Source organism: Corylus avellana, chromosome 3 (assembly GCF_965113065.1).
Source record: "Corylus avellana chromosome 3, dhCorAvel1.hap1.2, whole genome shotgun sequence".
Lineage (NCBI taxonomy): Eukaryota > Viridiplantae > Streptophyta > Magnoliopsida > Fagales > Betulaceae > Corylus > Corylus avellana.
In genome coordinates this window covers 32980727-33008516 of record NC_142492.1, presented here as the reverse complement: position 1 = coordinate 33008516, position 27790 = coordinate 32980727, and the positions used below count along the sequence as shown (strand labels likewise).

Below are 27790 nucleotides of genomic sequence, written 5' to 3'. Positions count from 1 at the left end.
TCATGTGAGCTTGAGAAGACTCAACTCATCAGAAATTTGAAGCTTGAGAAGACTCAACTCCTCCTCCAACTTACTCAACTCCGCCTTCAACTTCAACTTCCTCTCTTTCACACTCTCCAACTCAGCCTTCTGCCACTCAATAAGCTGAGCCATCTCCTCCAAGCTCCTCTTCATCGCCACCAGATCCACCGGCACCGCTTCCCCACCACTATAGTATCCCACTTGGGCCGCCTCTTCCACAACCTGACCAGGTGAACTCGGACTCAACTCGCCAGACTCACCTCCATCGTCTTCAATTATCATATATTCACCGCCAAACCGGACTTGGTTCACAGCTGAATCGTCCATGGACTCGGTTGGGTACACTGGGTCGAGTTTAAACCCGTCCTCTTTGAAGCTCAACCCACAGACCCTTATCTCATCGTCACCATTGTTATTTGTCTTCAACTGCTTGAACCTTTCTTCAACACTGGGCAGCCCCTGCAAGACATTCTCTACAAGAAAATCCGAACCCCCGCAATTCTTGAAGACGGGATGCTTCAACAATGTCTCTGCCGAGGGCCTCTTTGATGGGTCTTGCTGGAGACACGAAACCAGCACGTCTCTGAAAGGCTTGGAGAGATTCTTGAGCTTTGAAGGAGGGGGGAGAGACAGAGGAGGGCGTCCATGGGCCAATTCTAATGCAGTGATCCCTAAGGACCATATATCAGCCTTTATACCGTACCCCTGTTCTGAGTGTACGCAATACAGAGCGTCCGTTTGCTGAATTGAACTCCAAGAATCGTAGATTGATGGCAACACTCCAAAGTATGCAAGCTTCACCGACCCATTTGAGTCAATGAGGATTTTACCGGCATTGATGTCTTTGTGAGGTTGTTGTTGGCTGTGAAGATAGGACAAGGCGGTTAGAGTTTCTTTGAGAATTATGGCAATGCAGGGCTCGGGTAGGCCGTCTGGGAAGGAATAAGACATTATGGATTGTAAAGAACCGGCGGACATGAATGGCATCACCACCCAAAGGCGATAATCAACCTGGAAGGAACAGTGAGCGCTTAGGATATTTGGGTGGGACAGAGGCGGTGGGTTTGATTGCCACCGCCATGATTGATCAACATCGATGATTTTGATTGCCACCACCGTGGAGTTCATGGGCAGGCAGACCGCCTTGTAAACAGAAGTGCTAGCACCAACACCAGCTTCATCAAGAATCAAGTAATACTTTGAGTCCAATGGGTATTGGACGACCCTTTTAGCCTCTTCTTCTTCTTCGTAAGCCATGGAATCGCGTACTGATGATCTTGGATGGGTTTGTTGGATTTGTTTTAATGGGTTTAATTCTTGGATAAGGCGGGATAATGAGAGCAAGACGATGACATATATATATATATAGATGTTATGAAAAGGATGGGGAAAAAAGAAAGTAGGGAATTTAGAGGTTTTCTGGTGCGAGTTGAAAAACAGAGACGGTTAGACCGGTAACTGCTCTGGAAGAGGCTGACGTGGCAGGCGGTTAATTCTCTCTGTATCAGCTAACGACTTTGCTAGTGGGAAGATCACAAATTTGACAAACATATATAATCATATGCCAATGTAGGGAAAAATATTGCTCCACTGATCGATCTCCTGGGGTTTCATATCTTAAAGGAAGATCAAATGACTATGATTCCTCGAGTAGTGCCACCATAAGTCCCTCATATAAACGCTCCGTTGAAGATGCTCTTAAGAAGCTTAAAAATCATTTTTAGTACCTGAAAAATTGTGTCAAAGAACAAGTCAGTCCATTTGGCGACAAATTCAAAAAGTATTGGGGAAAGTCCACTTAACCCCCTCAAACTACCACTCAATTGACAATGTCCCCCCCAAACTTTCAATTGTGACAATGTCCCCCCCAAACTACCAAAAATTGTCAATGTTCCCCCCAATGACGAAATTACCCTTAGTAAAATTAAAAAAAGAAAAGAAAAAAAAAACTAAAACTTCTAGAAAAAACCTAAAACTAACAAAAAAGAAAAGAAAAAAAAATCCAAACGATGGCCAATTTTTTTTTTTAAAAAAAAAAAAAAAAAAAAAATCAATTTTATAAGAAAAAAATTAAAAAAAATTCGATTTTTTTTTTTTATAAAAATTGAAAATTTTCGTTTTTTTTTTTTTTTTTTTTTTAATTTTTGTTTTATAATTTTATTTAAATAAAAATTTACGTTTAAAAAAATAAAATTTTCGTTTAATAAAATGAAATTTTTTGTTTTTTAAAACTAAAAAAAAAAATTAGTTTTTTTTTAAGAATAAAAATTTCCGTTTAAAAAAAAATTAAAAAATTTTGTTTAAAAAAAATTGTTTTTTTTTAAATATTATCTTTCAATTAAAATTTTTCGTTTTTAAAAAATCAATTTTTTTTTTGACTTTATAGGGGTATTTTTGTCTTATTGAGAAATTTATAGGGGCATTTTTGTCCTATGGCTAGTCTTGGGGGGGACATTGACAATGTTTTGATAGTTTGGGGGGGACATTGTCACAATTGAAAGTTTGGGGGGGACATTGTCAATTGGGTGGTAGTTTGAGGGGGGTATGTGGACTTTACCCAAAAGTATTTCTTTGACTTTTTGTTCTTAAAAAAGGTCATAACACACCCCAGAGAAATGATTAAAAATGAAGTTTCTTCTAAAAAGCTTTTTCTAGCTTTAAAAACTCTATTTTCCAACATAAGACTTAGCAAAAGTGCATTGGAAGCTATGATTATATATTGGTTCAATTGAGTGTATCTCATTTCGCCATAAAACATGATTATATTTAGTGTTGGATGCAGCCTTGAATTTTTTTTTGGGTGTTAGAATATTTTATACGATTCTTTAGGGTTTATTCCCTACCTTAATTAATATATGTTTCTTGCTTATTACTTATAGTCTCTCTATAAATAGAGGTCTCTATAATCACATCAAATAAAGAAGATTCAATACAATTTAGTCCATTATATGTTTTCGCTCTCTATTCTCTCTCTCATTCTTCCGCTTTCCAATATATTTAACATGGTATCAGAGCCACTTTTAATTGATTCATCTAAAATTTAATGCTGATTTTAGTGTCACGTCAAAGAGTGTATTTAAGAGTAGAATGCCTCAAGTTGTTTAAGCGGGGGATGCCCCACGATTACCCACACTGGATCAGTATTTTAAGGTTGACCAATATATATATATATATATATATATATATATAACTTATTTGCTGTAAAAAGATTACAATAATTTGTTCAATGGTCCAGATTTAATTTTAAGTTTTCATTTGACATACTGTGCATATTTTCATTTATTTATTTTTAATTTTTTTTATCACCTAAACCAAATCTAAAAAGAAAATATTAGAATTCCTAGCATCCAACATAAAAAAAAAATAAAAAAATAAAAAAATAAAAAAAAAAATAAAAAAAAATAAAAATTTTAAAAAAAATTAAAAAATTAAAAAAAAATGTTATTTCACCAATTATTTTAAAAGTTTAAACTTATAAAAAATGTATAAATTTAATAAATATTTAAATTAATATTCTAATACGCACCCTCACAATTTTCATTTTAATCAAGAGGTGATGCAGCATGACTTAGTGGGCTGGAACGAAGAACATCAATAAGGAATGGACAAGTAGTTATAGATCTTGATACGATCAAAGGATCTAAGAAATCTTCTTAAACCACTAGAGATTCTCTAGGGTTTGAAAGAAAATAACGAAGAAACTCAACTCTGAGTATTCTTATTGAACAAAACTCAATCATAAACAACAACTGCATTCTAAGGTCTGTAAAGTATGTATTTATAGTCCCCCAAACCCTAAACCTAATCAATGTACGAAATTAAATCGAATTGAAACTCTATGGCACTCGTCCAAACGGAACAAGCATTATTTCGTCTAATCTACATCAAGAGGTTAACCCCTTTTTTTCTTTTTTCTTTTTTGGCAAACCCATATGAGTTAGGACCAAGCATTATTCTTGTCTAATCGGGCTAACTTCTCAAATTGCATTTGACAACCAAGAGATGATCACCTATGATTTAAATTTGTTATGAGTACACTTACAAGTGTTGAGAATAAAAACGGTTTGTGAGTTTTTACTAATAGTATATATATATTTCTTTTTTTTTTGGCAAACCCATATGAGTTAGGACCAAGCATTATTCTTGTCTAATCGGGCTAACTTCTCGAATTGCATTTGACAACCAAGAGATGATCACCTATGATTTAAATTTGTTGTGAGTACACTTAGAAGTGTTGAGAATAAAAACGGTTTGTGAGTTTTTACTAATAGTATATATATATATATTTGAACATCATTTTAGCCCAAAAATTTAAACTAATATGTTTAGGTTTACTTGGGTATATTAACTACACTTTTTTCTTTTTCTTTTTTTTTTTCTTTTTTTTTAATATTTTCTCAACGTGAAACTTAACCCCCACAAGTATATTCAAATCAAAACGGAAACTAGTTTTATTAGAATCAAATGATCACCCACAAGACTAACAATAGGCCCAATCACTCCCTACTGAAGGTATGAAACAGAGGTATACCAAAAGAAAGGAAAATTTTCAGCTCTCTAATTAGAAAAGAAATACACAATCTTCAATCAGCAGCACCAGCACCAGTGTCATGTGACTCATGTGAATCAGAAATTTGAAGCTCGAGAAGACTCGGCTCATCAGAAATTTGAAGCTTAAGAAGACTCAACTCCACCTCCAACTTCAACTTCCTCTCTTTCACATTCTTCAACTCAGCCCTCTGCCACTCAATAAGCTGAGCCATCTCCTCCAAGCTCCTCTTCATCGCCACTAGACCCACCGGCACCGCTTCCCCACCACTATAACAACCCACTTGGGCCGCCTCTTCCAAACCCTGACCAGGTGAACTCGGAATCAACCCGCCAGACTCACCCCCCTCGTCTTCAATTATTACAGCTGAATCGTCGGTGGACTCGGTTGGGCACACTGGGTCAAGTACAAACCCGTCCTCGTTGACCCTAATCTGTTTTATACTCTGCCTCGCTGAGTCACCCTCCTCCTCCTTCTCATCATCGCCATTGTTATTTGTCATCAACCGCTCAAGTAAATTAATCTTGCTTTCCTTGAACCTTTTTTCAACACTAGGCAGCCCCTGCAAGACATTCTCTACAAGAAAATCCGAACCCTTGCAATTCTTGAAGAAGGGATGCTTCAACAATGTCTCTGCCGAGGGCCTCTTTGATGGGTCTTGCTGGAGACACGAAACCACCATGTCTCTGAAAGGCCTGGAGAGATTCTTGAGCTTTAAAGGAAGGGGGTGAGACAGAGGAGGGCGTCCATGGGCCAATTCTAATGCAGTGATCCCAATGGACCATATATCAGCCTTTATACCATACCCCGGTTCCGAGTGTATGCAATTCGGAGCGTCCGCTTGATGAGTTGAACTCCAAGACTCGAAGATTGATGGCAACACTCCAAAGTGTGCAAGCTTCACCGACCCATTTGAGTCGATGAGGATGTTACCGGCATTGATGTCTTGGTGAAGTTGTTGTTGGGTGTGAAGATAGGACAAGGCGGTTAGAGTTTCTTTGAGAATTATGGCAATGCAGGGCTCCGGTAGGCCGCCTGGGAAGGAATAAGACATTATGGATTGTAAACAACCCGCGGACATGAATGGCATCACCACCCAAAGGCGATCATCAACTGTGAAGGAACAGTGAGCGTTGAGGATATTTGGGTGGGACAAAGGTGGTGGCATTGATTGCCACCGGCATGATTCAAAACGATCGATGACTTTGATTGCCACCAGCGTGGAGTACAAGAGCGGATTGGGCAGGTAGACGGCCCTGTAAACAAAAGAGCTAGCACCAACACCAGCTTGATCAAGAATCACGTAGCGGTTTGAGTCCAATGAGTATTGGGGGACCCATTTTGGCACTTCTTCTTCTTCGTGAGCCATGGAATCGCGTACTGATGATCTTGGATGGGTTTGTTGGATTTGTGTTTACTGGGTGTAATTATTGGATAAGGCGGGATAATGAGAGCAAGACGATGATATCTATATATAATAGATGTTATGAAAAGGATGAGGAAAAAGAAAGTCGGGAATTTAGAGGTTTTCTGGTGCGAGTTGAAAAACAGAGACGGTTAGAACGGTAACTGCTCTGGAAGAGGCTGACGTGGCAGGCGGTTAATTCTCTCTGCATCAGTTAACGACTTTGCTAGTGGGAAGATCACAAATTTGATAAACATTCCACCACGCTATTCACTTCATTTATTTTTTAAAATAATTAACATCAAAACATTCGCACTTTTATATCACATGATTCACTTTTTATTATTATTCAAATAAAAAAATCACTAAAAAACAAAATCTTTCTACTTTCCAATACGACTTTTTTATTTTTCTACATCAGTCATTATTTTCTTTTTCTTTTTAATATTTTTAACTATGAACAGTGTCGTGGGGGGTTGTTGTTGTTCGCCAAACACCCTCATAATCATATGCCAATGTAGGAAAAAATATTGCTTCACTGATATGATTCCTCGAGTAGTGTCACCATAAAGTACCTCATATAAATGCTCCGTTAAAGATGCTCTTAAGAAGCTTAAAAATCAATTTTAGTACCTTAAAAATTGTGTTAAACAAAAGATTAATCCGTTTGGTGACAAATTCAAAAAGTATTTCTTTCACCTTCACTTTGTGTTCTTAAAAAAGGTCATAACACACTTTAGAGAAAAGATTAAAAATTAAGTTTCTTCTAAAAAGCTCTTTCTAGCTTTAAAAGTTCTATTTTCCAACATAAGACTTGGCAAAAGTGCATTTGAAGTTATGATTATATCTTGGTTCAATTAAGTGTATCTCATTTTGCCATAAAACATGATTATATTTAGTGTTGGATGCAGCCTTGAATTTGTAGGTCACCTGCTGTACTTCACGTTTTCCTACCCAAGTATTTTCAAAGATGTTAAAGATAATGAGCAAAAGAATAAATAAGATGGAAACAGGGAAATGAAAAATTTTCGATTTTCTTATTCATTTGGTGATTGACATAAATAACATCATCACCAACAAAACAAGGCATAAATAACCTCAAAGATCAACCTAAAACGAACTGTTTTTAGGTCACCAAGCTTTTAAGAGCTATTCTCAGTTCTCACAATCAATGGGAACAACAGAAAAAAAGAGAATCAGTTGCAAAACAAAAGCGTTAGATCTATTTTTGGGGCTAGCCCTCCTATCTTTCTTTTAATCCCTCTTAACTTCCATTGGAAAATTGGAGAGGTCAGGCTCCTCCAAATTTTGCTGTTCTATTTACTCAAGTTTTCTTCAAGCCTATCTATTGCGGCACCGACACCACTTCTCGCCCTTTGATCTGAATCAGGGTGAGCAGCCATATTACTTTCATTTGCTTTCTCTATAAGCTTCAGTTGGAGCCAACCTGTCACAAAATGCATTTTTTAAAAAAAAAATTGTAAGTTCTACACTTTTCACTGTACTTATGCTGTCAATTTTCAATTTTGTTTTCCTCGTCATTTAGAGCTTCAAGTTATTCTGCCAATATAAAACAATGTATTTATCAAATGTTGCACTAATATGATTGGGCAAAAAATCCCCTGAGAATGCTCAAGTGACAGTCAAGCTTAAACAATTGAGATCACTTTGACAAGAAACAAATTTATGGTTTTCTCAAAAATTCTGGTAGAGGACTGGGGCTACTCTAGCAGCTTGTGTTTAAATATTATGTAAATGACAGTAGAGTGATTGTACTCAGGTTCAATGTCTTATCAGATAACCAAACGGCCACAACATTTTTCAAATTGAAGGCTCAGTAACAGCATCTAAGGAAAAAATGTATTACCTATAGGGAAACAAATCGCTGCTCCCAGAACTGAACCCAGCGCAACATTCCTTGCACGCCAAAGGAGTGATCCTGGCACTAATATGGAAGAGATAGAAAAGTTGGTCACAGAGCAGACTGCAATTCATCAATCTGTTTCTCATATTCAAGGCATTAGACTTCTAAATAATAGATAGTAAAAATGGAAATTATATGAGGAACTATAAAGTGACTGCATATAATTTTTGTAAACTAAAACCCCACAATCAGTGAGTCAACACTTCTGATGCATGGGTTTCTGACTCCTTACTGATTAGACCAAATGTCGCAGCAGTGGCTGAACCAGCTCCAACAACATTGAAAACGTCGTGCACGCCACGTTTCTCTGCAAGCAAATCCTGTAGACCGCAGAACGCAGCAGTGAACATTCCAAGGCGCACTCCACCAACTATCGAGCCACGAGTGACTCGAATGAACCTCTTCTCCATTGCATCTCTCATTAATCGATGCTGCTCACGCTTGTCTGGTGTGCTCCCTAACTTCAACATTACTTCCGCATCCTTGCTCTGCCAAATCAATGCAAAGTTCTCAAAAGTGTCATGAAATGTGATTTCAATATGTTCCAGAAAATGACAGCCATTTGGATGAACAGAAAAATCCATTATCTGACAACAGTCAATACCAAAAAATTGTAGACAAATTATAAAGAAAGATTAAAATGTTAAACCCAGAAATAAGTACCATTGCACATGGACCTTTTCTTTTTCTTTTTTCTCTCTCTTTCTCACTACTGTTTTTTTGGTTGGGAGGTTGTGTTGAAGAGGGATGGAATTAAAGTAATTCAGAAGTGAGCGGCTTGCAAAAAAAAGGTACAAAGTACAAAATGAACATGGAGCATTGTCTTCCAAATTACATCCATGTAAGTAACATGTGAATCATTTCACCTTTTTTTTTTTTTTTATAAGCTTCGAAGAAATTGCCATATCATTTGTCAAACTTCCTGCAAGAACATAATAAACATCCAGCTTATTTAGAAATTATGCTACAGGGAAAGCACATCTATACTATTTATTAAGAGAGACGAGGATCTGGTTCGGCCTCTTGCATTTTCAAAAATTATTCTTAAATGCAACCCACTGCTTTCCAGTGACCATCCTGCTTATAACCGATCCACCAAATACCATGAGCATAGCGCATGCCGCCATGCAGTATTGGTTGTAGCAGAGGGTACAATGATGCCAAACATATCTGACTAGTTTATATTTTTTTCACTAGTAATCTGACTAGTTTATATTGAAAACTCAAAAGGTTAATTTTTAGCAGAGGGTACAATGATGCCAAATATATCTGACTAGTTTATATTTTTTCACTAGTAATCTGACTAGTTTATATTGAAAAATCAAAAGGTTCATTTTCAAAATGTTAATATCTAATCTTTAGCAGGCTAATTACTTATCTGGATATGAACAAGCAAAAATCTGCTCTCCTACTCATTCACCTCTTGTCTTCATTATTATGAATTATTCATGTCTGAGCAGGATGGAGATTAATTTTTACATTCTTTAGTTGATCAAACACACTCATCCATTATAAGCATGCACAGTGAGTATCATTTTGAGTTCAAACTTACAACAGAAGCAGCTGCCTCCTTACTGCCTCCATACATCATGCCTGCAAACACTCCAATGACAGTTGCTGTGCCCCAATTGACAGTTCCAGCCATCCTGGGAGTATTCTGATCGGGGGGAGATGAGATTAACCATTAGACATTAAACAAGAGTCATGTACTTATGCATTGCATTACTTACGTATCTAAAGGCATATACCTACATATACAAGAACCCACAAGGATAAAAGAGACGATATGGAGTTCCCACTCCCCTAGAGATACCGAATATAGAGCAATCAATTTTAACCACACACATTGACAGGGAAAACCTCCATGACTGGAATGGTATGAAATCCAGAACGAATGCAATTGAAAAAACGACCTCAATAACAATTTGTCACTAGCTGTGAAGATGATGCTGAGTGGCAGATACAAGAAGATGTTGTGTGAGCTGGATGATGATGTGCACAGCTGGCAGATGTGTGAAGATATTCCACGTGCAGTAGCTTCCAGAGAGGAGTAGTAGTTAAGTCTGTTAGTGGTTAGGAGGAAGTTGTAATACAGTTAGGAGGTTGTTAGCTTGTAAGAGAATTATAAGTAGTTTTCTCTTCATTTTGTAAAGTCAGCTTTTGGAGTTGTAAAGTTCATTCTTGAACTGGGAGAATTGCACTCTCGAATGTGCTAGGAGGTTGGGCTACCCTCGAAGTGGCTTTTTCAATAAGAATCATTCTTTCTTTCTCTGTCTTTTCTTCTTTTCTTTCTTTTCTTGCTCATTTCATTACAGTGCAACATAACAGCACTGTAACACAATTATAGAAAAATTGAATCTCCTAACCTCCCTAAGCAATATGAAAAGCACAACAGCTTAATTCAAGCCTTTGTTCAATAACCCAAATACAAAGACACCAAATTTTGAGTTAAAGAGACTAGCAAAGACCACCAAATTTCAACTACAAATGAACATTAGGAACACGATAATAGCAAAAAATGAAACAAATTTTACAAGAAAACAACAGAGCTAGGGTTCCTGAATTCAATACTTGAATTTAACATCAAGATTTCCACGAATAACATATTGGTAATAGGGTAATCTCCTAAATTCAATCAGGATTCGATCGAGGGTTTAAGTGAAAATAACTATTTCAAGTTTAGTAATAAAATAAGAGAAAATCTAAGTGGTGAATGGTGAAAGAAACTCTTACATTCGAGACGGTTTCTTCAGATTTTTCTAGAGATTCCATGATCGAAGATGCTTTTTTCTAGACAACCTCTCAAGGAGGAACGAATTATTTGGCCGCCGAGAAGTTAAAAAAAAAGAAAAAGAAAAAAGAAAAAGGATTTATTGTCCCAACAACGAATATTGAAATGGTAAAAGTTTTGAGTTTTCCCTCAGTTTCTCGGCAACCAAACAGAACTATCAATGGACGATGAGAGGAGTACACGTCATTCTATACTACACAGCCCCTGCAGTTCACCGAGTGCGGTGGCATGGTAGGGAGAAAACGACCGAATTGCTCTCGTCGTTTACTTGAATGACAATTATGTTCTTTTTTACTTTTATAGTCCTTTCCTTCCTTACTCCATGGGAATAAGCATTTTCATAATAAAATTTATAAATTTAATAATGTATATATTTTCACATAATAAATATGTTATTATATATTATTTAAAATTTGGGGAAATTATCATTTCCCCCTATAAACTACCATACGATGACTATTTCCCTACATCAATTACCAACTTTACATTACGACCCCATCAAACTACTATTTTGTTACCAAGATTCTCCTTCCGTTAGTCAATGTCATTAAGTCGGACGGTTAACCATACTGTTCACAACACTGTTCCATCAGTCAACAACACTATTCACGATACTGTTCACGCATGTGATGGGCTGAATGTCAGACTTAATGGCATTGACTGACGGAGAGGGATTTTTGATAATAAAATGGTAGTTTGATGGGGTTGTAATATAAAATTGATAGTTGATAGAGGGAAATGGTCGCTGCATGGTAGTTCATGGGGGAAAGGATAATTGTCCCTTAAAAATTCTAAATAACATAACACTATATACAATATTAAAAATAACAAAACAAAATATAAACTAGAAAATGGGTCATCTCCCTTTCTTCTTAAATGAAAAACACCTGCTAACAATCATGTTTGTAATCAATTTAATATACACATGTTCTAAGCTATATTTATAGATATTTTTCATTTATTTATTTATTTTTAACTTTGGTGCTTAAGAATATGTTTGTAATCAATTTACTGATTCCTTCTTTTATTTTTGCCAAAAGATTATATTAATTTGATACTTGGTTTTTTTTCCTTCTTTTTTCTCATGTGTTTAATTTTTAATGTATTTGTCAAATGGAGAATATGCAACACCCCTAGCACATGAAGGCCAGGCTTGTTAACCTCAACGCTTATAATGTATAAACCACTATGAGGTATGTCATGAAAAAATAATTCTTATAGAAGCACAAGGTTACCCATTAAAATTGTGGGAAACTTCATTTAATTTGCTTGAATTTTCATCATTTTCTTCCTAAAGTTTAAAAACTCTCATTATCAAACTTTAAAAAGTTTACAATATTACTATTCCTATTAGGGTTTGGGTTTAAAGGTTAGAGGCAACTCCAATCATAAGTAAAGACTATATTCTCAACGCTTGATGAGCTAGACATGTCGACCATAGGAATGGGGGAGTATTATTGGTGTGGATATAAATACTCACCATAGGCCCACTCAAACAATTTATACATGAAAAATAATTATATGGCTATAAGCCTGTCACGTGACAAGCATTTAAAGACCATATTCGAGAGTCTCTCTTTAAAAAGAGACATTCCAAAAAATTACGTACACACTCACATTCTCTCCTCTCTCTATCTCTCTTTATTCAGTTTTTCCTCTCAAGATCCATTTACCGACTTAAGCATTTGAGGCTTTTCAGCCACCCATAGGCCAGTAATTTCCCGATGACTTTTGCTCTGATTTGTAGAAGCCCTGTCGCCTAACCAACTGTCCAAAAATCTCCTCTAAGATGTTTTGATTCTTTTAGGCTCAATATCAATGACATGCACATTTAAGCCCAACACTTTGGGCCACTCGCATTCTAAGCTTGGCTAAGGTAAGGTTTCTACAGAATTAATGACAAAATTGGGGTAAGATGAACGTTTTTAATTGCAACATTGGAATCACTCCACTGTTAAAGTCATAGAGAAGCACGATATATACTTGATTATAAAGCAACCCATCAATCTGTCAATGCAAAAAAGCAAACTAAAGCTAGAAAATCCTCCTGACCCTAAAAAAAGACACAATTCTGCACCAAAAAGGAGAAGGAAAACCCATAAACAAAGCCAGATTCCTCAACACTCCATGTGAATAAAGCCCCCCCCCCCCCCATAAATCAACATGCCCACAGCGCTACATATCTAAGCAAAGAATCATTGGCACCTCCACCCAACCTCCACTGATCATCACAGCCATGGCTACACACATCTTCACCACCCTCCACCACCTCTTGAGCTTGGCATTGATGATCCCACTGATTTCCGGCGCCACCGTGAACACGTGCAGATCATATTGCGGAAACATAACCATCGACTACCCATTTGCGCTTCAATACGGCTGCGGCCACCCGGGCTTCCGGGAGCTCCTGTTTTGCATGAACGACGTGCTCATGTTCCACATAAGCTCCGGCTCCTACCGGGTCCTGGAAATCGATTACGCTTATCAAGCACTTACCCTGCACGATCCCCACATGTCAAACTGCGACGCCATCGTGCTCGGCGGCAAAGGCAACGGCTTCGCCGTCGAGCCGTGGCGGTCGCCGTACATGAATCCGATCTCCGACAACGTTTTCATGCTTATAGGCTGTTCGGCTCGGTCGCCGCTCTTCCAAGGATTCCCCGGAAAGCACTTGCCGTGTCGTAACGTCTCCGGGATGAGCTGCGAGGACTACTATGGGTGCCCCGCGTGGGACCTGGTGGGTCACAGGGCGGCGGGCTCTTTGTACGGCTCGAGCCCGCCGGAATGTTGCGCCGTGCCGTTCGAGGCGATCAAGGCTATAAACCTGACCAAGCTCGAGTGTGAAGGGTACACCAGCGCGTACAGTCTCGCGCCGCTGAAGGTGGATGGGCCTGGTGGATGGGCCTATGGCATACGTGTGAAATACTCGGTCCAGGGGAACGATGATTTCTGTGGCCCGTGTGAGGCCACCGGTGGCACGTGCGGATTTGGCACGGATGGGATTAGGCAAGTGTGCATGTGTGGCAGCTTGAATTCCACATCAAATTGCGATTCAGGTTTGTCAATAATTGTAAATACAAAATTATTTTAATTGTCTTTACAATTTTAGGCTCCCTATAATACTTTTAACGAAATTATATTTTCAAAAAAAAAATGATTTTTTAAAAAAATATTTTTCGAAGTATTACTTATTAAAAATGAGCAATAACAGAAAACGGCCGACAACTTCCGACATGAGAATGAGAAATTCAGAGATTGAAATCATATTTTTACCTAGTTATTGAATTGATCAATAATACTTTAATATTATAATTATAATCGTGATAATCGTGATCACAATCACAATCAACAATATTATTACTCTAATCACCATCATAATCAATATTAAATCTATATTATTGTTGCATATATATATATATATATATATATATATATATATGTGTGTGTGTGTGTGTGTGTGTGTGTGTTTGTGTATGTGTGATCCTTTTTATCAAATTTTTGTTGGGATATTGAAGCTTTCTCTAAGTGCTGTTTGGAATAATGTGCAGTCAAGTCATCATCAAGCAGAAGGACAAGGTCTATGGTGGAGCCATTAGCAGGTAGCTTTTTAGATGCACATGACCAGTACTTATAAGTAATCTCGATAGGAATGATTAAATAGTAGAATTAATTTGATACATTTTTTCATTCTGATAAATCAGATTAATTTACACTTGATATCATCAAACATAAGTACATCAATTTGTAACAAGTTCGTAGTAAAATTTAGAGGAAATTGTATACACTTACCATGAATTATTACCCTATTTGCAATGTCCTTCAAATTTTAAAAAGTTACAATGCGGAGAGTTATTCTACTAGCTCCCTTCAGTTGTCTGATTTTTTATTAAATCCTAACCGAAGAAGCAAAAATGATGAAAATATCCCTTTGTAAAATTAAAAAAAAAAAGAAAAAAAAAAAAAAAAAGACCTACAACCAGTGACCCACCGCCTAGTCGTGAGTCGACTTATAGATTTTTTTTTTTAATCTAAGAGCAAAGTTGTATTTTTATAAATGTACGAGTATAACCGACTTTTTACATGACGTGATGCGTTAGCCATCTAAATTAATGGAAAAATTTAACGCTAGGGGTGATTGAAAAGGGTAGATAGAATAGCTCTCCACATTACAACTTTTTAAAAGCTTAGAAAGACATTGCAAATAGATAAATGCTATACAAACTCCCGCTTTTACAGTCTCAAGTGTTTACTCTCTAATGTGACAGTTATAAAAATATAGTAAGCAAGTGAGAATAAAAAAATTGTAGTGAAAAGTTAACATGACAATTGATAATCGTCACATAAAAGAGTAAGCACCGGAAAGTGTAAAAATAAAAATTTGTGTAACATTTTTCTTGCAAATAAGGTGCAAAATTATTTTCCCTAAAATTTATAATAACCAATCACTGCACATGAAGCTACTTGTTCAGTTTTGCTTTCAATCTTTCCTGTTGAGCTATTGTCTATCTGATTTGAATATTATTTTCTTTTGTAGGACTTTTTATGGGCATGCTTGTATGGGTGACAGCCAATCAAAATTGAAGTAGAGGTCCAACGTCACCATCATATATATATATATATATATGCATCTCCCATCTCATGTAATGTCATTTTTACACATACATGGAGGTCTTGCACACACACACACGAGATAGCGAGAGGTGTGAGAGATGAAAGCATATTTTTAGAAGTTTATGCTTTTTTTATTCATACATGATAAAAGCCACTAAATTTTTGAGCTTGAGTTAAAAGGATGGGGAATTATTTTGAAGTCCATGTATTTTGGTGAAAGATTATAAGTACATTATCAAAATCTGAGTATAAAGTTTGATAGCATTTGTTACTTCATTTTCTTCTTCTCTTTTCTTACTACATTTTCTTCTTCTTTAGTTTTTCTAATCTTTTGTTTGAGTTATTATAAATGTTAGATCTACTAAAAATTCACAACCTCCACTAGCTACGCGTGCCTCCTGCTGTATTGTTGGCCGCCGCTCAACCATCCACTAGCTCCCTCCCTTTGATATCGCAGATCTCTTCCATCACAACACTTCTAGCTCCTTTTTCTAGAGTCCTTTTGGTCTACTAAAAATTTCATATCTGAATATCGACCTAAAAAAAAAAATCAAATTTTGGTGGTTCTCTACCTCATCGCTTCAAATGGTGTCTCCTCCGCTACTGTATAATTAACTCTTAGTCTTATAAATTGGTGAGGAGCTAAGTTAAAATGGGTTTCTTTTGTTATTATGCACACCTATTGTGTGCCGTTACAACTAGCTTTACTATGAGCATTTTCAATTGTCTTCTTTGTCGTCAAGAATCCTCTTTGAAGCTTGTAGCTGGATTGCTATCAATATTGGATTTTCTTTTTGGTCTTTATATTTTGGATTCTGTAATTTTTTGTTTTTATAACTGTAATATTTATTTGTACTAATCTAAAAAAATAAAAATCAACACCATTTTCATCTTTATGTTATATTAGAACACTTTTTCAAAAAAAAAAAAAAAAAAACTTATAAAATGCATTAACAAGCGAATTCAACTCACATTTTATTTTGAGGAAAATATCCATAATAGGAATGGTAAATTTTTACACAACCTACGAATTTAGTATAAAATTGGTGGGTTGGGGTTTGATATAACAAGTTTGGGTTACTAGTGGGTCGACCCACTTGATCAATTTAATAAATGGGTTAATCTCTAGTCAACTCGCTTATTCTATGAGTAATATGTTTATAAAATCGGGTTTTTTTATTTATTTATTTTATTTTTTACAATAATACCTATTTTGGAGGATCATTGGTCATTATACACTTTTATTTCCAGATTGTGGCTTAGCCCGCCAAATTAGGCAAAATATGTAACATCAGGAGCGGGCCAAGGATTTATATTATGTGGGGATGAACTTACCTAAATATATAAAGGGGAAAAGACAATATACTCTGTAATGTTTCACTTTTTTTTCAATTCGACCTCCAATATTTAAAATTTTATAATATACCCTAATCAAGTTCTGAATTTATCCATGTAGCCCATCAGTTAGAGAATTCTGTCTTCTCTAACGGAAATTGAAGCACGTTCGATACATGTGATAATTTAGTTACGAACCTTCCGAAATTGCCCCAGGTTCACAGGGTGAAATTCCGAAGCTGCCCAGGTACACTTTCTGCCTCCCAACCCTATCCTTAATCTGGCCTACCAAACTCCGAAAGCTCTCGATCAAGCTCCTCTTTCCGGCGCACAACTCCAAAAGCTGCACCAACCAACTCGACCAATTCACCAAAACTTAGACCACTCAGCTTCTTCCTAAACTCTCGTTTGTCGCCGAGAAATAGTCCTCCCCAACAAAACGCAGACTCTCGCCCACCAACTTGTATATCTTTTTATTGCTTTTGTTCTGATCTCTGTAACTTCCATATATTCAATGGAATAGCCACAAATTGATTTATTCTAGAAAAAACCATATTCAATGTCTAGTGTACTGTGTAGCATCAGAACACGAAGAAAATGTGTAACAAGTGGCCCCTATTTTGGATGGGTAGAACAGGGGTGAACAAAGAAATAATAATGGCAAGGAAGATGAGTACTATTTACTTGGCATGCGTACTCTTTACTCATGCCGATTCCGGTGTAGTGTATAGCATTACTCTAAGGCAAGACATTCAATAAGGCCATCTTGAAAATCAACCCTCAAAATACCCGACTAATGGGATCAGATGACCTATCCATAAACGATGGTTTTTCCAAAAGGTTAAATTTTATCTTTCTCTCCCTCTCGCACCAAACTACCTTCCGGCTAACAATTCGGATTAATACGTTGAAATTGGGTTGACTCACTTGACGTGTCAAGCAGGTAAGTGTCAATTATAACATGATTTGTTTAGTTAAGCAGGTTAAAGCCTTTAACCTTAATAATATAACCCACTTAAATAAGCAAATAACACACCACAACCCTTTTAATAAACCGATCGTATTGGGTTGGGTTGACCCAACCCACCAAACCTAAGGTGGATTTTCATGGTGGCCAAATTATTGGTGCATGCTATGTCAGCAATTTTGACATGCACGGCCAGCAACATGCCATATTCTTTTATTGGTGCCACATTTTTTTGGCCAAATTATTGGTGGCATTCTATGTCAGCAATTTTGACATGCATGGCCAGTAACATGCCACGTCCACTCTACTTTTTTTTTTTTTTTTTTTTTTAAGTCTCTTTCTCTCTCTTTATTTTCCCCACTTTTTGGCCTATATATATATATATATCAAAAAATCATAAGTGGTGAAAGAGACTTTAAAAAAAGAAAAAATAAAAGAGAAGTGGTTGGGACTTTGATGTGGATCCTGATTCGAGTCCTTGTGTCTCTTTCTTTATTTTCCCCACTTTTTGGCCTATATATATATATATATATATCAAAAAATCATAAATGGTGAAAGAGACTTTAAAAAAAGAAAAAATAAAAGAGAAGTGGTTGGGACTTTGATGTGGATCCTGATTCGAGTCCTTGTGTCTCTTTCTTTTAGTATCGGAAGTGCTACAATTAGGGACGTAGCCAGCTTTGAGAATCGGCAGGGCCATGGTTAAAAAAATTTAATGGGCAAGGGCCCATTAGCAAAATGAAAAAAAAAAAAAAAAACCTATAAAAAATTGTTTTTAATTACCCTAAAAAAAAAAAAAAAAAAAAATTGTCATTTGGGGGCCAGTCCCCTCTTCCTACAATGCAATAAATTTCTTACAATTGGCCTATCTAATTCTTATGTGGCAAAGGGCACATGGTCATTTGCAATTTTTTATTATTTAATTTTTTAAAATTTTTTTTTATTATCACAATCGGTCGAGCTACTCTATGGGCCACATCTAAAAATGACTACCTTAAACCGTCGGTCTGACGTGACCAAAGCCACTCTTCAGCTAAACTGGGGTGGGGACCACCGGCCACCCCTTTTTTAATTTTTTTATCAATCTTTTTATATTCTAATTTTAATTTAAAAATTAAATAATAAAAAATTGCAAATGGCCATGTTCCTTTTGCGGCATAGAAATTAGATGGGGCTAGTAGCATTTCCCTTTAGTATCCCTTGGAAGATTCTGCGACTTCGGTTCCATATAGCAGGTACCCAAAACGGGCAAGTTGATAAGTGGGACCCTCCTGATTTTAAAAAGATAAAGGTTGGCTTAGTATAAGGGGAAAAATAAAAATTCAAAATCACCCTGTTCCACTAATTTGCAATAGCAAATTTGTCATAGCAATATACATTAATTTTAGAATATAATAAAATAAAAATATCAGTTATTTATTTATTTTTTAAAATTTGTAATAGCAATAGTATTACTCTTTACATCCATTTATTACTCTTATTTTAAATCGACTCATATAACTTGTTTGAAGTAACTCATATAAAAATGCGAAATGATATTTAGTAGACGTTTATATGACTGTTGTACAACTATGATGATGTGACAGTAAATATCAATCATTGATTTTTTTCTTTTTACAAGCATAAAAAAGTTGATTTTTATTACTACATCATCATAATTGTATGACTGTCGTAGGAGAGTCTACTAAAATAACATTACTCTATTTTTTTTTTAAAAAAAAGAAAATGCGAAATGTTTTCCTAGTATTCTTATTTGTTTTCGTAGTCATAAATGAATATTATTTTCTAAAAATGAGTGACAGAAATAAGAGCTATTTTCTTTTTTTACTTTTTAGAAAATAATATCTACTCAGAACTAGGAAAACATCAAGAAAATAATACTAAGAGAGTACCTAGTATTCCTATTAAAAAAAAAAAAAAATTAACCTAAGGACAACACCTAATATATTCCTATCAAAAGTCACTTAAAAGAGTAAATAGAACTTTTGCATCATTTTATTCTTATATATGATGTGATTTTAAAATATTATTTTCTTTTAAAAAAAAATTAAAAGTCACATGACTTTTAAAAATAATAATAAATAAATAAAAAAATCTTACTCCTAGCATTAGTAGGATAAACATATAAAGGGATTCAACATGAAAATATCAAAAATAACGATTAAAGATTAAAAATAAATAAATTAAATCATATAATCATGAATGCCCAATTAAACCCATCAACGTGGATTGTTTCCGTCTATAATAGGTAACTCAATTTAGTAGTTCGAATCTTCATCTGTAGCCCCTATTTTGTGCAGACATTAGTTAAAAAAAAATCAACGTGGAAATGACGACTGGCTGTCTTTCCTTCATCCTTACCAACCCTGAAAAAGACCCACCGCGTCCCAGTACGAATAACTGGCACCAGTCAGTTATGGAAAGAAGGTAATGGCAGATCGTGAAATCTCAATTTTTCACCCCCCGTGCGTCACCGTCACAGCAATAAATATAATATGATAAGCCCCATCCTCCGCACCGAACTTGCTTAATTTATTTTCAAGAGAAAGTACAAAATTCGACGAGGTCGGGTCAGTTTCAGAGGTTGTTTTGTGTTTGGGCTGTGAGCTGTAAATGGCGGTCTCCTCGTACAAATCCCCCATCTCTTTCACTTGCCGTCCACGGCTTGGTCTTCGGAACTGCCTGTTCACGCCGTCGATTCTTCACACGAGGCAGCGAAGGAATTTAGCTACGACCACTCTGGTCTCTGCTTTGCCTGTGACTGTTTCTGAGAGTTCATCCCCGCCAATTAAGTCTTTCAATAAGGTATGGATTTGGGGTTTATCTTTGAGTAATGGGATGTTTTGGTTTTTGAATTTTTTGTTGTTGTGGGTATGCAGTTGATCGAGTCGCTGATAAATCGGGTGGACTTATCGGAGGCTGAGGCCGAAGCTTCGCTGGATTTTTTGCTGAATGATACCAATGAGGCATTGATAAGTGCTTTTCTTGTGCTGCTGAGAGCCAAAGGAGAGACATATGAAGAGGTATGAGTTTCTCTTCTTTGGGGCTCTGTTGGAATCAATTTTTGTTGGTATTTTGAAAGAATTGCATGCCCCATTTTGATTGAATATCTAATAGTATATATTATGTTTTAATAAGATGAAGTGAAACTCCACAAGATTATGATATGTAAGACATTATTGGAGCTTGTTAGTACACTTGAAAGATCCTTTTGATGAATAGTACTTTAATAAGTGTTGAGTCCACACAGGGTTTTAAATGTTGAATGGCCTAAATGCTTTGTTAAACACTTAAGTCAATGCAATTTTTGTCCAAAAACTACAAAATTATGCTTAATGTTGAAACAAATGGAGACTTTGTAAAAGTGTGTAATTATGGGTTTGTAACGGCCAAGCAGGTTGTGGGATTGGCAAGGGCGATGCTCAAGCATAGTGTGAAGGTAGAAGGGTTGGTTGATGCGGTTGACATTGTTGGAACGGGCGGCGATGGAGCAAACACAGTGAACATTTCCACAGGGGCTTCAATACTTGCTGCAGCTTGTGGTGCGAAAGTTGCAAAGGTTAACATCATTCTGCATTTATGTTTGATGCTGTGATCTTTACTGGATTGAATCTTTAGTGAATGTAAAAATCTATGAAATACTGATTGGTTAACCATTCTGCATTCAGCAAGGAAACAGGTCAAGTTCTTCTGCATGTGGCAGTGCCGATGTATTAGAGGCTCTGGGAGTAGCTATTGATTTAGAACCCGAGGTTAGTGCATAATTAATTTGGTTTTTCAAAGTTCTGTTGATGGTCCAATCTTTACCCCCAAAAAAAGAACAGAAAGAAAAGAAATTGATGGTCCAATAGTACTCTGGTAGTCTGTTTGATTGTGTGGGCTTCAGAGAAGCTTCTTGTGTAGGGAGAAGCACATGTTGAATGCGACAAGGAGATTAGAAGTAGGCTGCACTAGACTTCATAGACAATTTAAAAAAATGATATTAAGCAAGTTGTTATTGTTATAATTTTGCAATCATAGGATGTTACCTTTTCTTATGATAGACATTTTTCATTCATTAGTGCAATGGTAATTAGTATTTCTGCCTGTGGTATTGATTCCAAACCTAGACCCTCTGAAACCCCAAGCTGCCTTACACCATTTTAAGCTAAGGCCCATTTCTTCATATACATGTAGCAGCGAACAAGAAAAAGGAAATGCAATGCCATTTTGTGTTTGGCTCAACTTATGGAATATGAAAAGAGTACCAAACTTCTGAACAAACGATTTGAGCCTATACTAATTTAGTTTCTTGTTCTTTTTCTTGACTCAGGGGGTGAAGAGGTGCTTGAATGAAGGAGGAATTGGATTTATGATGGCTCCAAGATATCACCCAGCAATGAAGATTGTCAGCCCCGTGAGGAAAAAGCTGAAAGTGAAAACTGTGTTCAACATATTGGGCCCAATGTTGAATCCGGCAAGAGTACCCTTTGCTGTTGTCGGTGTATACACGGAAGACTTGGTAAGTCTTTGTATTAAGAATGGTTGGATGGTAAAATTATTATCTTCTCTCCCAAAATTATATTTCTTGACCATTTAATTTCATTACCTGTTCTTTGTTTCTTCAAGTTCCATTAGCATTAAAACTCTTTGTGGCTGCATGGGTGTTCGTATGCATGATTAATAATCCATCCTTTATGGCTTTGGCTGTATACTATTTTCTTAGATTATTGGGTCTATGAAACAGATTGTTTTCATCTTTAACAAGTAATATGAGTATCAAAATAATTCCAATGCAGCTAAGATTGCTTAAACACCAACTCTTTGAAACACAGAAGGTCCTTTGAGCGCTATTTTTTTCTTCTCATAATAGTATCTATTACCATGCATTGTTGCTAAGATCCAACAGATGGTTGTCACTTTTTCTTCAACTACCTCTGAAGGGTAAAAGTTTTGAAAATATTGACATGTTAAAACTGATAGCGAATATGAGATTATTTCCAAGTAGTTACTATTTCTCCACGATAGTGTTAATATACTTAAGCTTATAACAAAATAGATTCTTATCAATAGAGCAATTGCTAGTAAGATTTAAGGATTTTAATTTTGACCTAATCTTGCCTGACTGGTTGATTAATAATTGACTGAGAACTGTCGAGCATTCTCTGCTTGGGCTCAGCATAGAGCTGGAGTATCTTGAATTTTGCTTCAAATAAAGTGGTTTGTTGCCAATAGAGCTTAGATGACTTAAAGCAGCAAATGATTATTCTCACTAGTTTTTTTTTTTGTAAGAGCGTGTATAACAAAACTAAAGATTATGTTTGATATCTTTTGAATAAAATATTGATTTCATTGTGTATTCTCTCTTGTATAAGGATATACAAATATATACTATTGAGGGCTTGGGGTTTACTTGTCAAATGACTAGTTGATTACATGCAGTTCATGGAATTTGTTTTTCTCATAAATGCATGCCTAAGAAGAGTATTATATTCTATCTGTTGGATAGGTCCTGAAAATGGCTAAAGCATTACAGCTCTTTGGCATGAAAAGAGCATTAGTTGTTCACTCAGAGGGCTTAGATGAAATGAGCCCCCTTGGTAAGAACCTTCTGTTTTTGAATGCTAAAGTATGCTTATTACAGAGTCAGAGGTTCTTTTTTACTTAAATCTCATAGTCAAAGATAAATAATTTGAATACAGGACCTGGGTTAATCCTTGATGTCACTCCAGAAAAGATTGAGAAGTTCTCTTTTGATCCATGTGAGAATCTTGTCCCGAATTTTTTTAGTTTGTTCTTCTTTGATTAGTTGCCACATATAAGTAGTTTTGAACAATTTATTTATAGTTACTGATAAACGCATAAATGTTTGCTGGATAGTGGAGTTTGGCATTTCTCGCTGCACTCTTGATTGTTTGCGAGGCGGAGGTCCAGAGTATAATGCAGACGTATTAAAGCGTGTATTGTCAGGGGAGAAAGGGTCCATTGCTGATGCATTGGTAAGTACTTTGGCAGTTTGCTCTCCTAAAGACGTTACTTCATAAGTTGTTGCTTATGATTGAGAAACCTAATTATCACCAAAACAATTGATCAGATATTAAATGCGGCGGCTGCTTTATTGGTTAGCGGCCATGTGAAAACCTTGAGTGAAGGAGTAACTTTGGCTCGTGAAACGCAAGAATCAGGAAAAGCTCATGAGAAGCTTGATTTGTGGATCGATATTTCCAATGTGAGTAATTCTTAGTTCTACACAAAGCTTCAAACTGTGATTGACCAATGTAAATTGCTTTGATCCCTTTGGTTTGATGATTGCAGAAATCAAAAAAAGATGCAGCACCGAAGGGCGCTTTAGGCTTCAATATCAATTAGAGAGTTCGAAGATTGAAAGCCGTAAATGAAGTATGGCAAAGATTAATGTATTCGGATACATGAAGGATTCAATTTAATGGATGCATTTATCATTATAATTCATCTTGTTGGAACAGATTGTTTAAACAATAAGAAAGTTCACTAACTATATATTGCATAACAATTTTGAATAGCCAAATTTTGTAATTGGTAGAGCTTTGTGCTACAGATTGAAAATCGAGAGATGATTATGCCAGTGTTGTTCCTCTAGATGAAAGAGATGTACAAGAATTTATGAATGCAGAATTTTGATTTTTTAAGTGTTTAAAATAGATAGTTTCACAAAATGCCAGAGTTGCTGGAAAATGAAATAAGGCAATGAATGTCACTTATCAGACTCTGGAGCACAAACTACTCATAAAAATTGCTTGTGAAAACTCCTGAGATATATATACCCTTGGATATAATTTCCATTTAAAAATATTTTTTTATAAATAATTTTTTATGGTTTTCTTATACTTAATAGTTACTATTGGGGAAGTTATTGTAATAGTTCCCATTTCTCATATGCTAGAAAGCTAACTTGTGATGGAATTGGAATCAATTGGTTATGTAAGTAAATAAAAATAAGCACTAATTAACGATTTCTTGATGAATCTACCCAGAGTTATTAGAATTTATTTATAAATTCCATTCCCTATTTGTAATTTGTTGGGCGTCTTTTTTTTTTTTTTCCTAATTGGAATAAAAATATGTGGTGAGCAATAATCTGAAGATGGCAACATAGAAAATCCTTGAGCAGGCTTTAAGTGGAGTCCAAGCAATTGAAGGGCTTAACGGATAAGTGTTCATATGGAAACACCGACGATTGACGAAGGCCTCAAACCACCGAAACCAACCCAATATCGCTTTTTAGATTCAAAATAAATGACAACGGGTAGAACTAGAAGGGAAACGATAATATTCTCTCAGGCCCAATCCAGTTCAAGTCTACCACCCAGTTTATTTAAATTTGAAAATTAAAATAAAAACATTAATGAGCAACGGAAGAAGTTCTATCCAAAAGAGTCCCTAAAAGACCAAACCAATCCCTCTCACCTCTGTATATATAGACGGAGTGTCATAACATAAAAAAAGTGCCCTTTTTCATTCTTCTTTTTCTTTCATCTGTGCGTTCCGAAGTGAAAGTTTCTTAGAAAACCAAACCTTGTCTTTGCCTTTTCCCACCTGTTTGATTTTTTTGTTTGCTAATTTTCCTTCTTGGAGTAAGATTTCTTGTAATCTTTGAGCAAAAAAGTGAAATATTGCAATCTTGAGGAAATAAAATCTCTGGGTTTGTGTTCTTAGAGCAATCTTGCAATCTCGGAGTGATATTTTTCTGTGAGTTTGTGTTCTTAAACGAAAAGTATTCAGCCATGATTTTTTTTGACTGGAAATCGGTTGATCGTTTGCCCAATTGCAAGAACTCATTTTCTTCGTGCCCAAGACAATCGGCTTCTAGTGTTATTAGAGAGGATGGAGAGGATGAGAAGCCACGGCTTGTTTTGAAGATCAAATTGCCTCCATCCCAAAACAAAGGAGAAAAGCCTTGCAAAGTTAGCGAGGACAGAGCGGATGAGAAAACGGTACCATTACTACCAACGCCTTCAAGCAGCACGAATAATCTTGTTGAAGAGAAACCACGGCTTGTTTTCAAGATCAAACTGCCTCCATCTCTCAACAAAGAGAAGAATGATGGCAAGGATGAGAGATTGATACCCACAACTTCCAGCGGCAATGGCATGAGAATTGGATACCCTTTCAAGAAACCCATTGCTCGTTGCCCTACAAAATCTGCCTTAAGGGTTGCTACCAAGAAGCATTTTCCAACATCTTCTAGTGCTGAAAAGAAAGCTTGTCATGTTAAGAGGGCGATCAAGTTGCCAACACCAAACACCAAAGCGATAGAGTTGAATGGCAAGAGTGGAGGGCAGAGTGATCCGAAAGCACTGATGCCTTTCAATGGAGGGAAGAAAGAGAGACGTGAATTCAAGATGATGAAGTCGTCTGCACTACGCCAAAACAAGGAGGAAGAGTTGGATACTTGAGGGATGGCTGTGGAAAAAATGGATGAGAAGGCATTAGAGTTGAAACTTGAAGCCTCAAAAAGGAAGCTACATCAAAGGTACCAACAAGGCCAAAGTGACAAAAGGAAGATCGAATTGATAGATTTCAAGGACATCCTTAAGCCTGAGAATGCTCCTAAGCGATCCAAGAACCAATACAGACGTTTAGAGATTAATTTTGAGGATCTCATATTTAGTTGTTTTCCATCATCTGGGTTTTGTACAAAAATTGAGTTACATCCTGTAATATGTAAGGGAACTAGTTACTATCTTGTGTAATCATTCTTTTCAATTAAGTAAATACTTTGATCTTTTTGTCTATATATGGAATCAACTGACCTTGATATGTTTCCTTTGTGCCGCCTCTTGAATATAGTGGTTTTTATCAAAAAACACTATATACCATCTTTATATATATATATATATAAAAAGGTTAGGTCCCCTGTTTCCTACATGTTCAAAATCTTATTTTCATATTGCTTAAAGAAGATCATTAAATTAAAGGTGTTAGAATATAGGGAAAGTATATAATATTTTTCGTATATTCCATAATTAAATTGATATCAAACCATCCGTAAAGTTCTGTGTGTTATTTTCTATATTACTTCCCTATTATTCCTCATAATTTCAACAAAGGGGATGACTTCAGCAAGTATCTATTTTATAAATTCTGTAAATTTTGATATGGTATATTTTAACTCTTAGCATGCCTTATTATATAAAGTTTACGTATCAAACTGAACTAGCATATATATATATATATGCATGCTAAGATATAGGAGGCTGCTCCAACATAACAAAGAAGATCATTAAATTTTTTTTTTTTTTTTTTTGTTATGCTAAGACAAAAAATTTGAAGTTAACAAGATCAAAGCATATATATATATATATATATAAAGCGTTGAATGAACAGAAAAGAGAGTTTTTTGAACTGTTGGGTTAAGAAGGAAAGCCATGTGGCTGAATGAAAAGATGTAACTTTTGTGTCAAGAATGAATAAAGGCCATAGGAGAGCAAATTGATGTGCTCACAATATCACAAACGTATAGGCCGCTAGACTACCCCCTCCTTAGCCTCTGGTTAGATAGTGGCAAGGATCTCCTCTGCAATTCGGTTGTTTGTTTATCATTTCTCATAAAGCATTCCCCTAGGCTCACAATATATATCACAAATATATAGGCTACAACATTTCAATATTGTCAAAAAAGAAAAGAAAAAAGAATGAAGGCCATTTGGGTGAATCCAAAGGAATTTGCTGTCAAGGCCAGGTGTTAGAATTTGCTTCTTCTTGCTGGCAATGAAGGGTGCTTATGGCTAACATAGCTGCTCAATTTTGTCTTGCTGTAAGATGTAGTATTTTTCAACTAAAAAATTGAACATTCGGTGCGTCTTTGGTACGTGGCAGAAAGCCTTTGCAGTTTGCACAAACATAAAGTTCTGTTTGCTGTGTTTGGGAATCAGAATATGATGAACACAACAAGGAATTTGTATGGTGTTGGCCAAATAAATCATAATTTTGGGCATGACACATACTCCTGCAACAATGTTTGAGCATATAATGAAATTGTACGAGATTGTCATTAATTGATCAAGTGTTAAATCCTTTTCTTTTTGACACACAAAATTACCGTCTTTGTATTCATCATTCTGCAACCTTGGACCAAATTGTTAGGCTCGTCATGTTTTGATATGTCTGCTTTTTAATGTCGTACCAAACAAACAAACAAACACAAAAAACAAAAAACAAAAAACAAA

General features: G+C 35.9%; 3 protein-coding genes and 3 pseudogenes across 3 annotated transcripts; 3 read left to right on the top strand and 3 right to left on the bottom strand.

The window, feature by feature from the left end:
* On the bottom strand, window positions 1-1278 carry LOC132173574 (serine/threonine-protein kinase BLUS1 pseudogene; annotated as a pseudogene).
* A 3326-nt stretch (window positions 1279-4604) lies between these two features.
* Window positions 4605-5939, bottom strand: LOC132173582 (serine/threonine-protein kinase BLUS1 pseudogene; annotated as a pseudogene).
* A 1054-nt stretch (window positions 5940-6993) lies between these two features.
* On the bottom strand, window positions 6994-10919 carry LOC132175540 (Mitochondrial import inner membrane translocase subunit Tim17/Tim22/Tim23 family protein). The gene is made up of 5 exons (XM_059587509.2): window positions 10633-10919; window positions 9452-9556; window positions 8132-8387; window positions 7843-7920; window positions 6994-7422 (listed from the first exon to the last, which is right to left on the bottom strand). Exons 1-5 carry the CDS (start codon window positions 10669-10671, stop codon window positions 7292-7294), a joined length of 609 nt encoding a protein of 202 aa, XP_059443492.2. The 5' UTR covers window positions 10672-10919; the 3' UTR covers window positions 6994-7291.
* Window positions 10920-12841: 1922 nt separating this feature from the next.
* Window positions 12842-15499, top strand: LOC132176139 (wall-associated receptor kinase galacturonan-binding protein). Its single transcript, XM_059588269.2, has 3 exons — window positions 12842-13746; window positions 14239-14289; window positions 15225-15499. Exons 1-3 carry the CDS (start codon window positions 12927-12929, stop codon window positions 15269-15271), a joined length of 918 nt encoding a protein of 305 aa, XP_059444252.1. The 5' UTR covers window positions 12842-12926; the 3' UTR covers window positions 15272-15499.
* Window positions 15500-20000: 4501 nt separating this feature from the next.
* Window positions 20001-24325, top strand: TRP1 (tryptophan biosynthesis 1). Its single transcript, XM_059586481.2, has 10 exons — window positions 20001-20408; window positions 20483-20626; window positions 21001-21162; window positions 21272-21355; window positions 21916-22104; window positions 23092-23182; window positions 23285-23344; window positions 23463-23581; window positions 23677-23811; window positions 23898-24325. The coding sequence occupies exons 1-10, from the start codon at window positions 20217-20219 to the stop codon at window positions 23949-23951; spliced, it is 1230 nt and encodes a 409-aa protein (XP_059442464.2). The 5' UTR covers window positions 20001-20216; the 3' UTR covers window positions 23952-24325.
* A 1004-nt stretch (window positions 24326-25329) lies between these two features.
* Window positions 25330-26314, top strand: LOC148587103 (uncharacterized; annotated as a pseudogene).
* The last annotated feature ends 1476 nt before the right edge of the window (window positions 26315-27790 follow it).

Excerpts from the sequence above, each read along its gene's own strand:
- LOC132175540 (XM_059587509.2), bottom strand. The coding sequence starts at position 10,671 with ATGGAATCTCTAGAAAAATCTGAAGAAACCGTCTCGAAT. Across the intron at positions 9,557-10,632 it reads CTGAAGAAACCGTCTCGAAT|AATACTCCCAGGATGGCTGG; the intron begins GTAAGAGTTTCT and ends CCCCCCGATCAG. Across the intron at positions 7,921-8,131 it reads TGCGACATTTGGTCTAATCA|TGCCAGGATCACTCCTTTGG; the intron begins GTAAGGAGTCAG and ends CTTCCATATTAG.
- LOC132176139 (XM_059588269.2), top strand. The coding sequence starts at position 12,927 with ATGGCTACACACATCTTCACCACCCTCCACCACCTCTTGAGCTTGGCA. Across the intron at positions 13,747-14,238 it reads CACATCAAATTGCGATTCAG|TCAAGTCATCATCAAGCAGA; the intron begins GTTTGTCAATAA and ends AATAATGTGCAG. Across the intron at positions 14,290-15,224 it reads TATGGTGGAGCCATTAGCAG|GACTTTTTATGGGCATGCTT; the intron begins GTAGCTTTTTAG and ends TTTCTTTTGTAG.
- TRP1 (XM_059586481.2), top strand. The coding sequence starts at position 20,217 with ATGGCGGTCTCCTCGTACAAATCCCCCATCTCTTTCACTTGCCGTCCA. Across the intron at positions 20,409-20,482 it reads CAATTAAGTCTTTCAATAAG|TTGATCGAGTCGCTGATAAA; the intron begins GTATGGATTTGG and ends GTGGGTATGCAG. Across the intron at positions 23,345-23,462 it reads GAAGTTCTCTTTTGATCCAT|TGGAGTTTGGCATTTCTCGC; the intron begins GTGAGAATCTTG and ends TTTGCTGGATAG.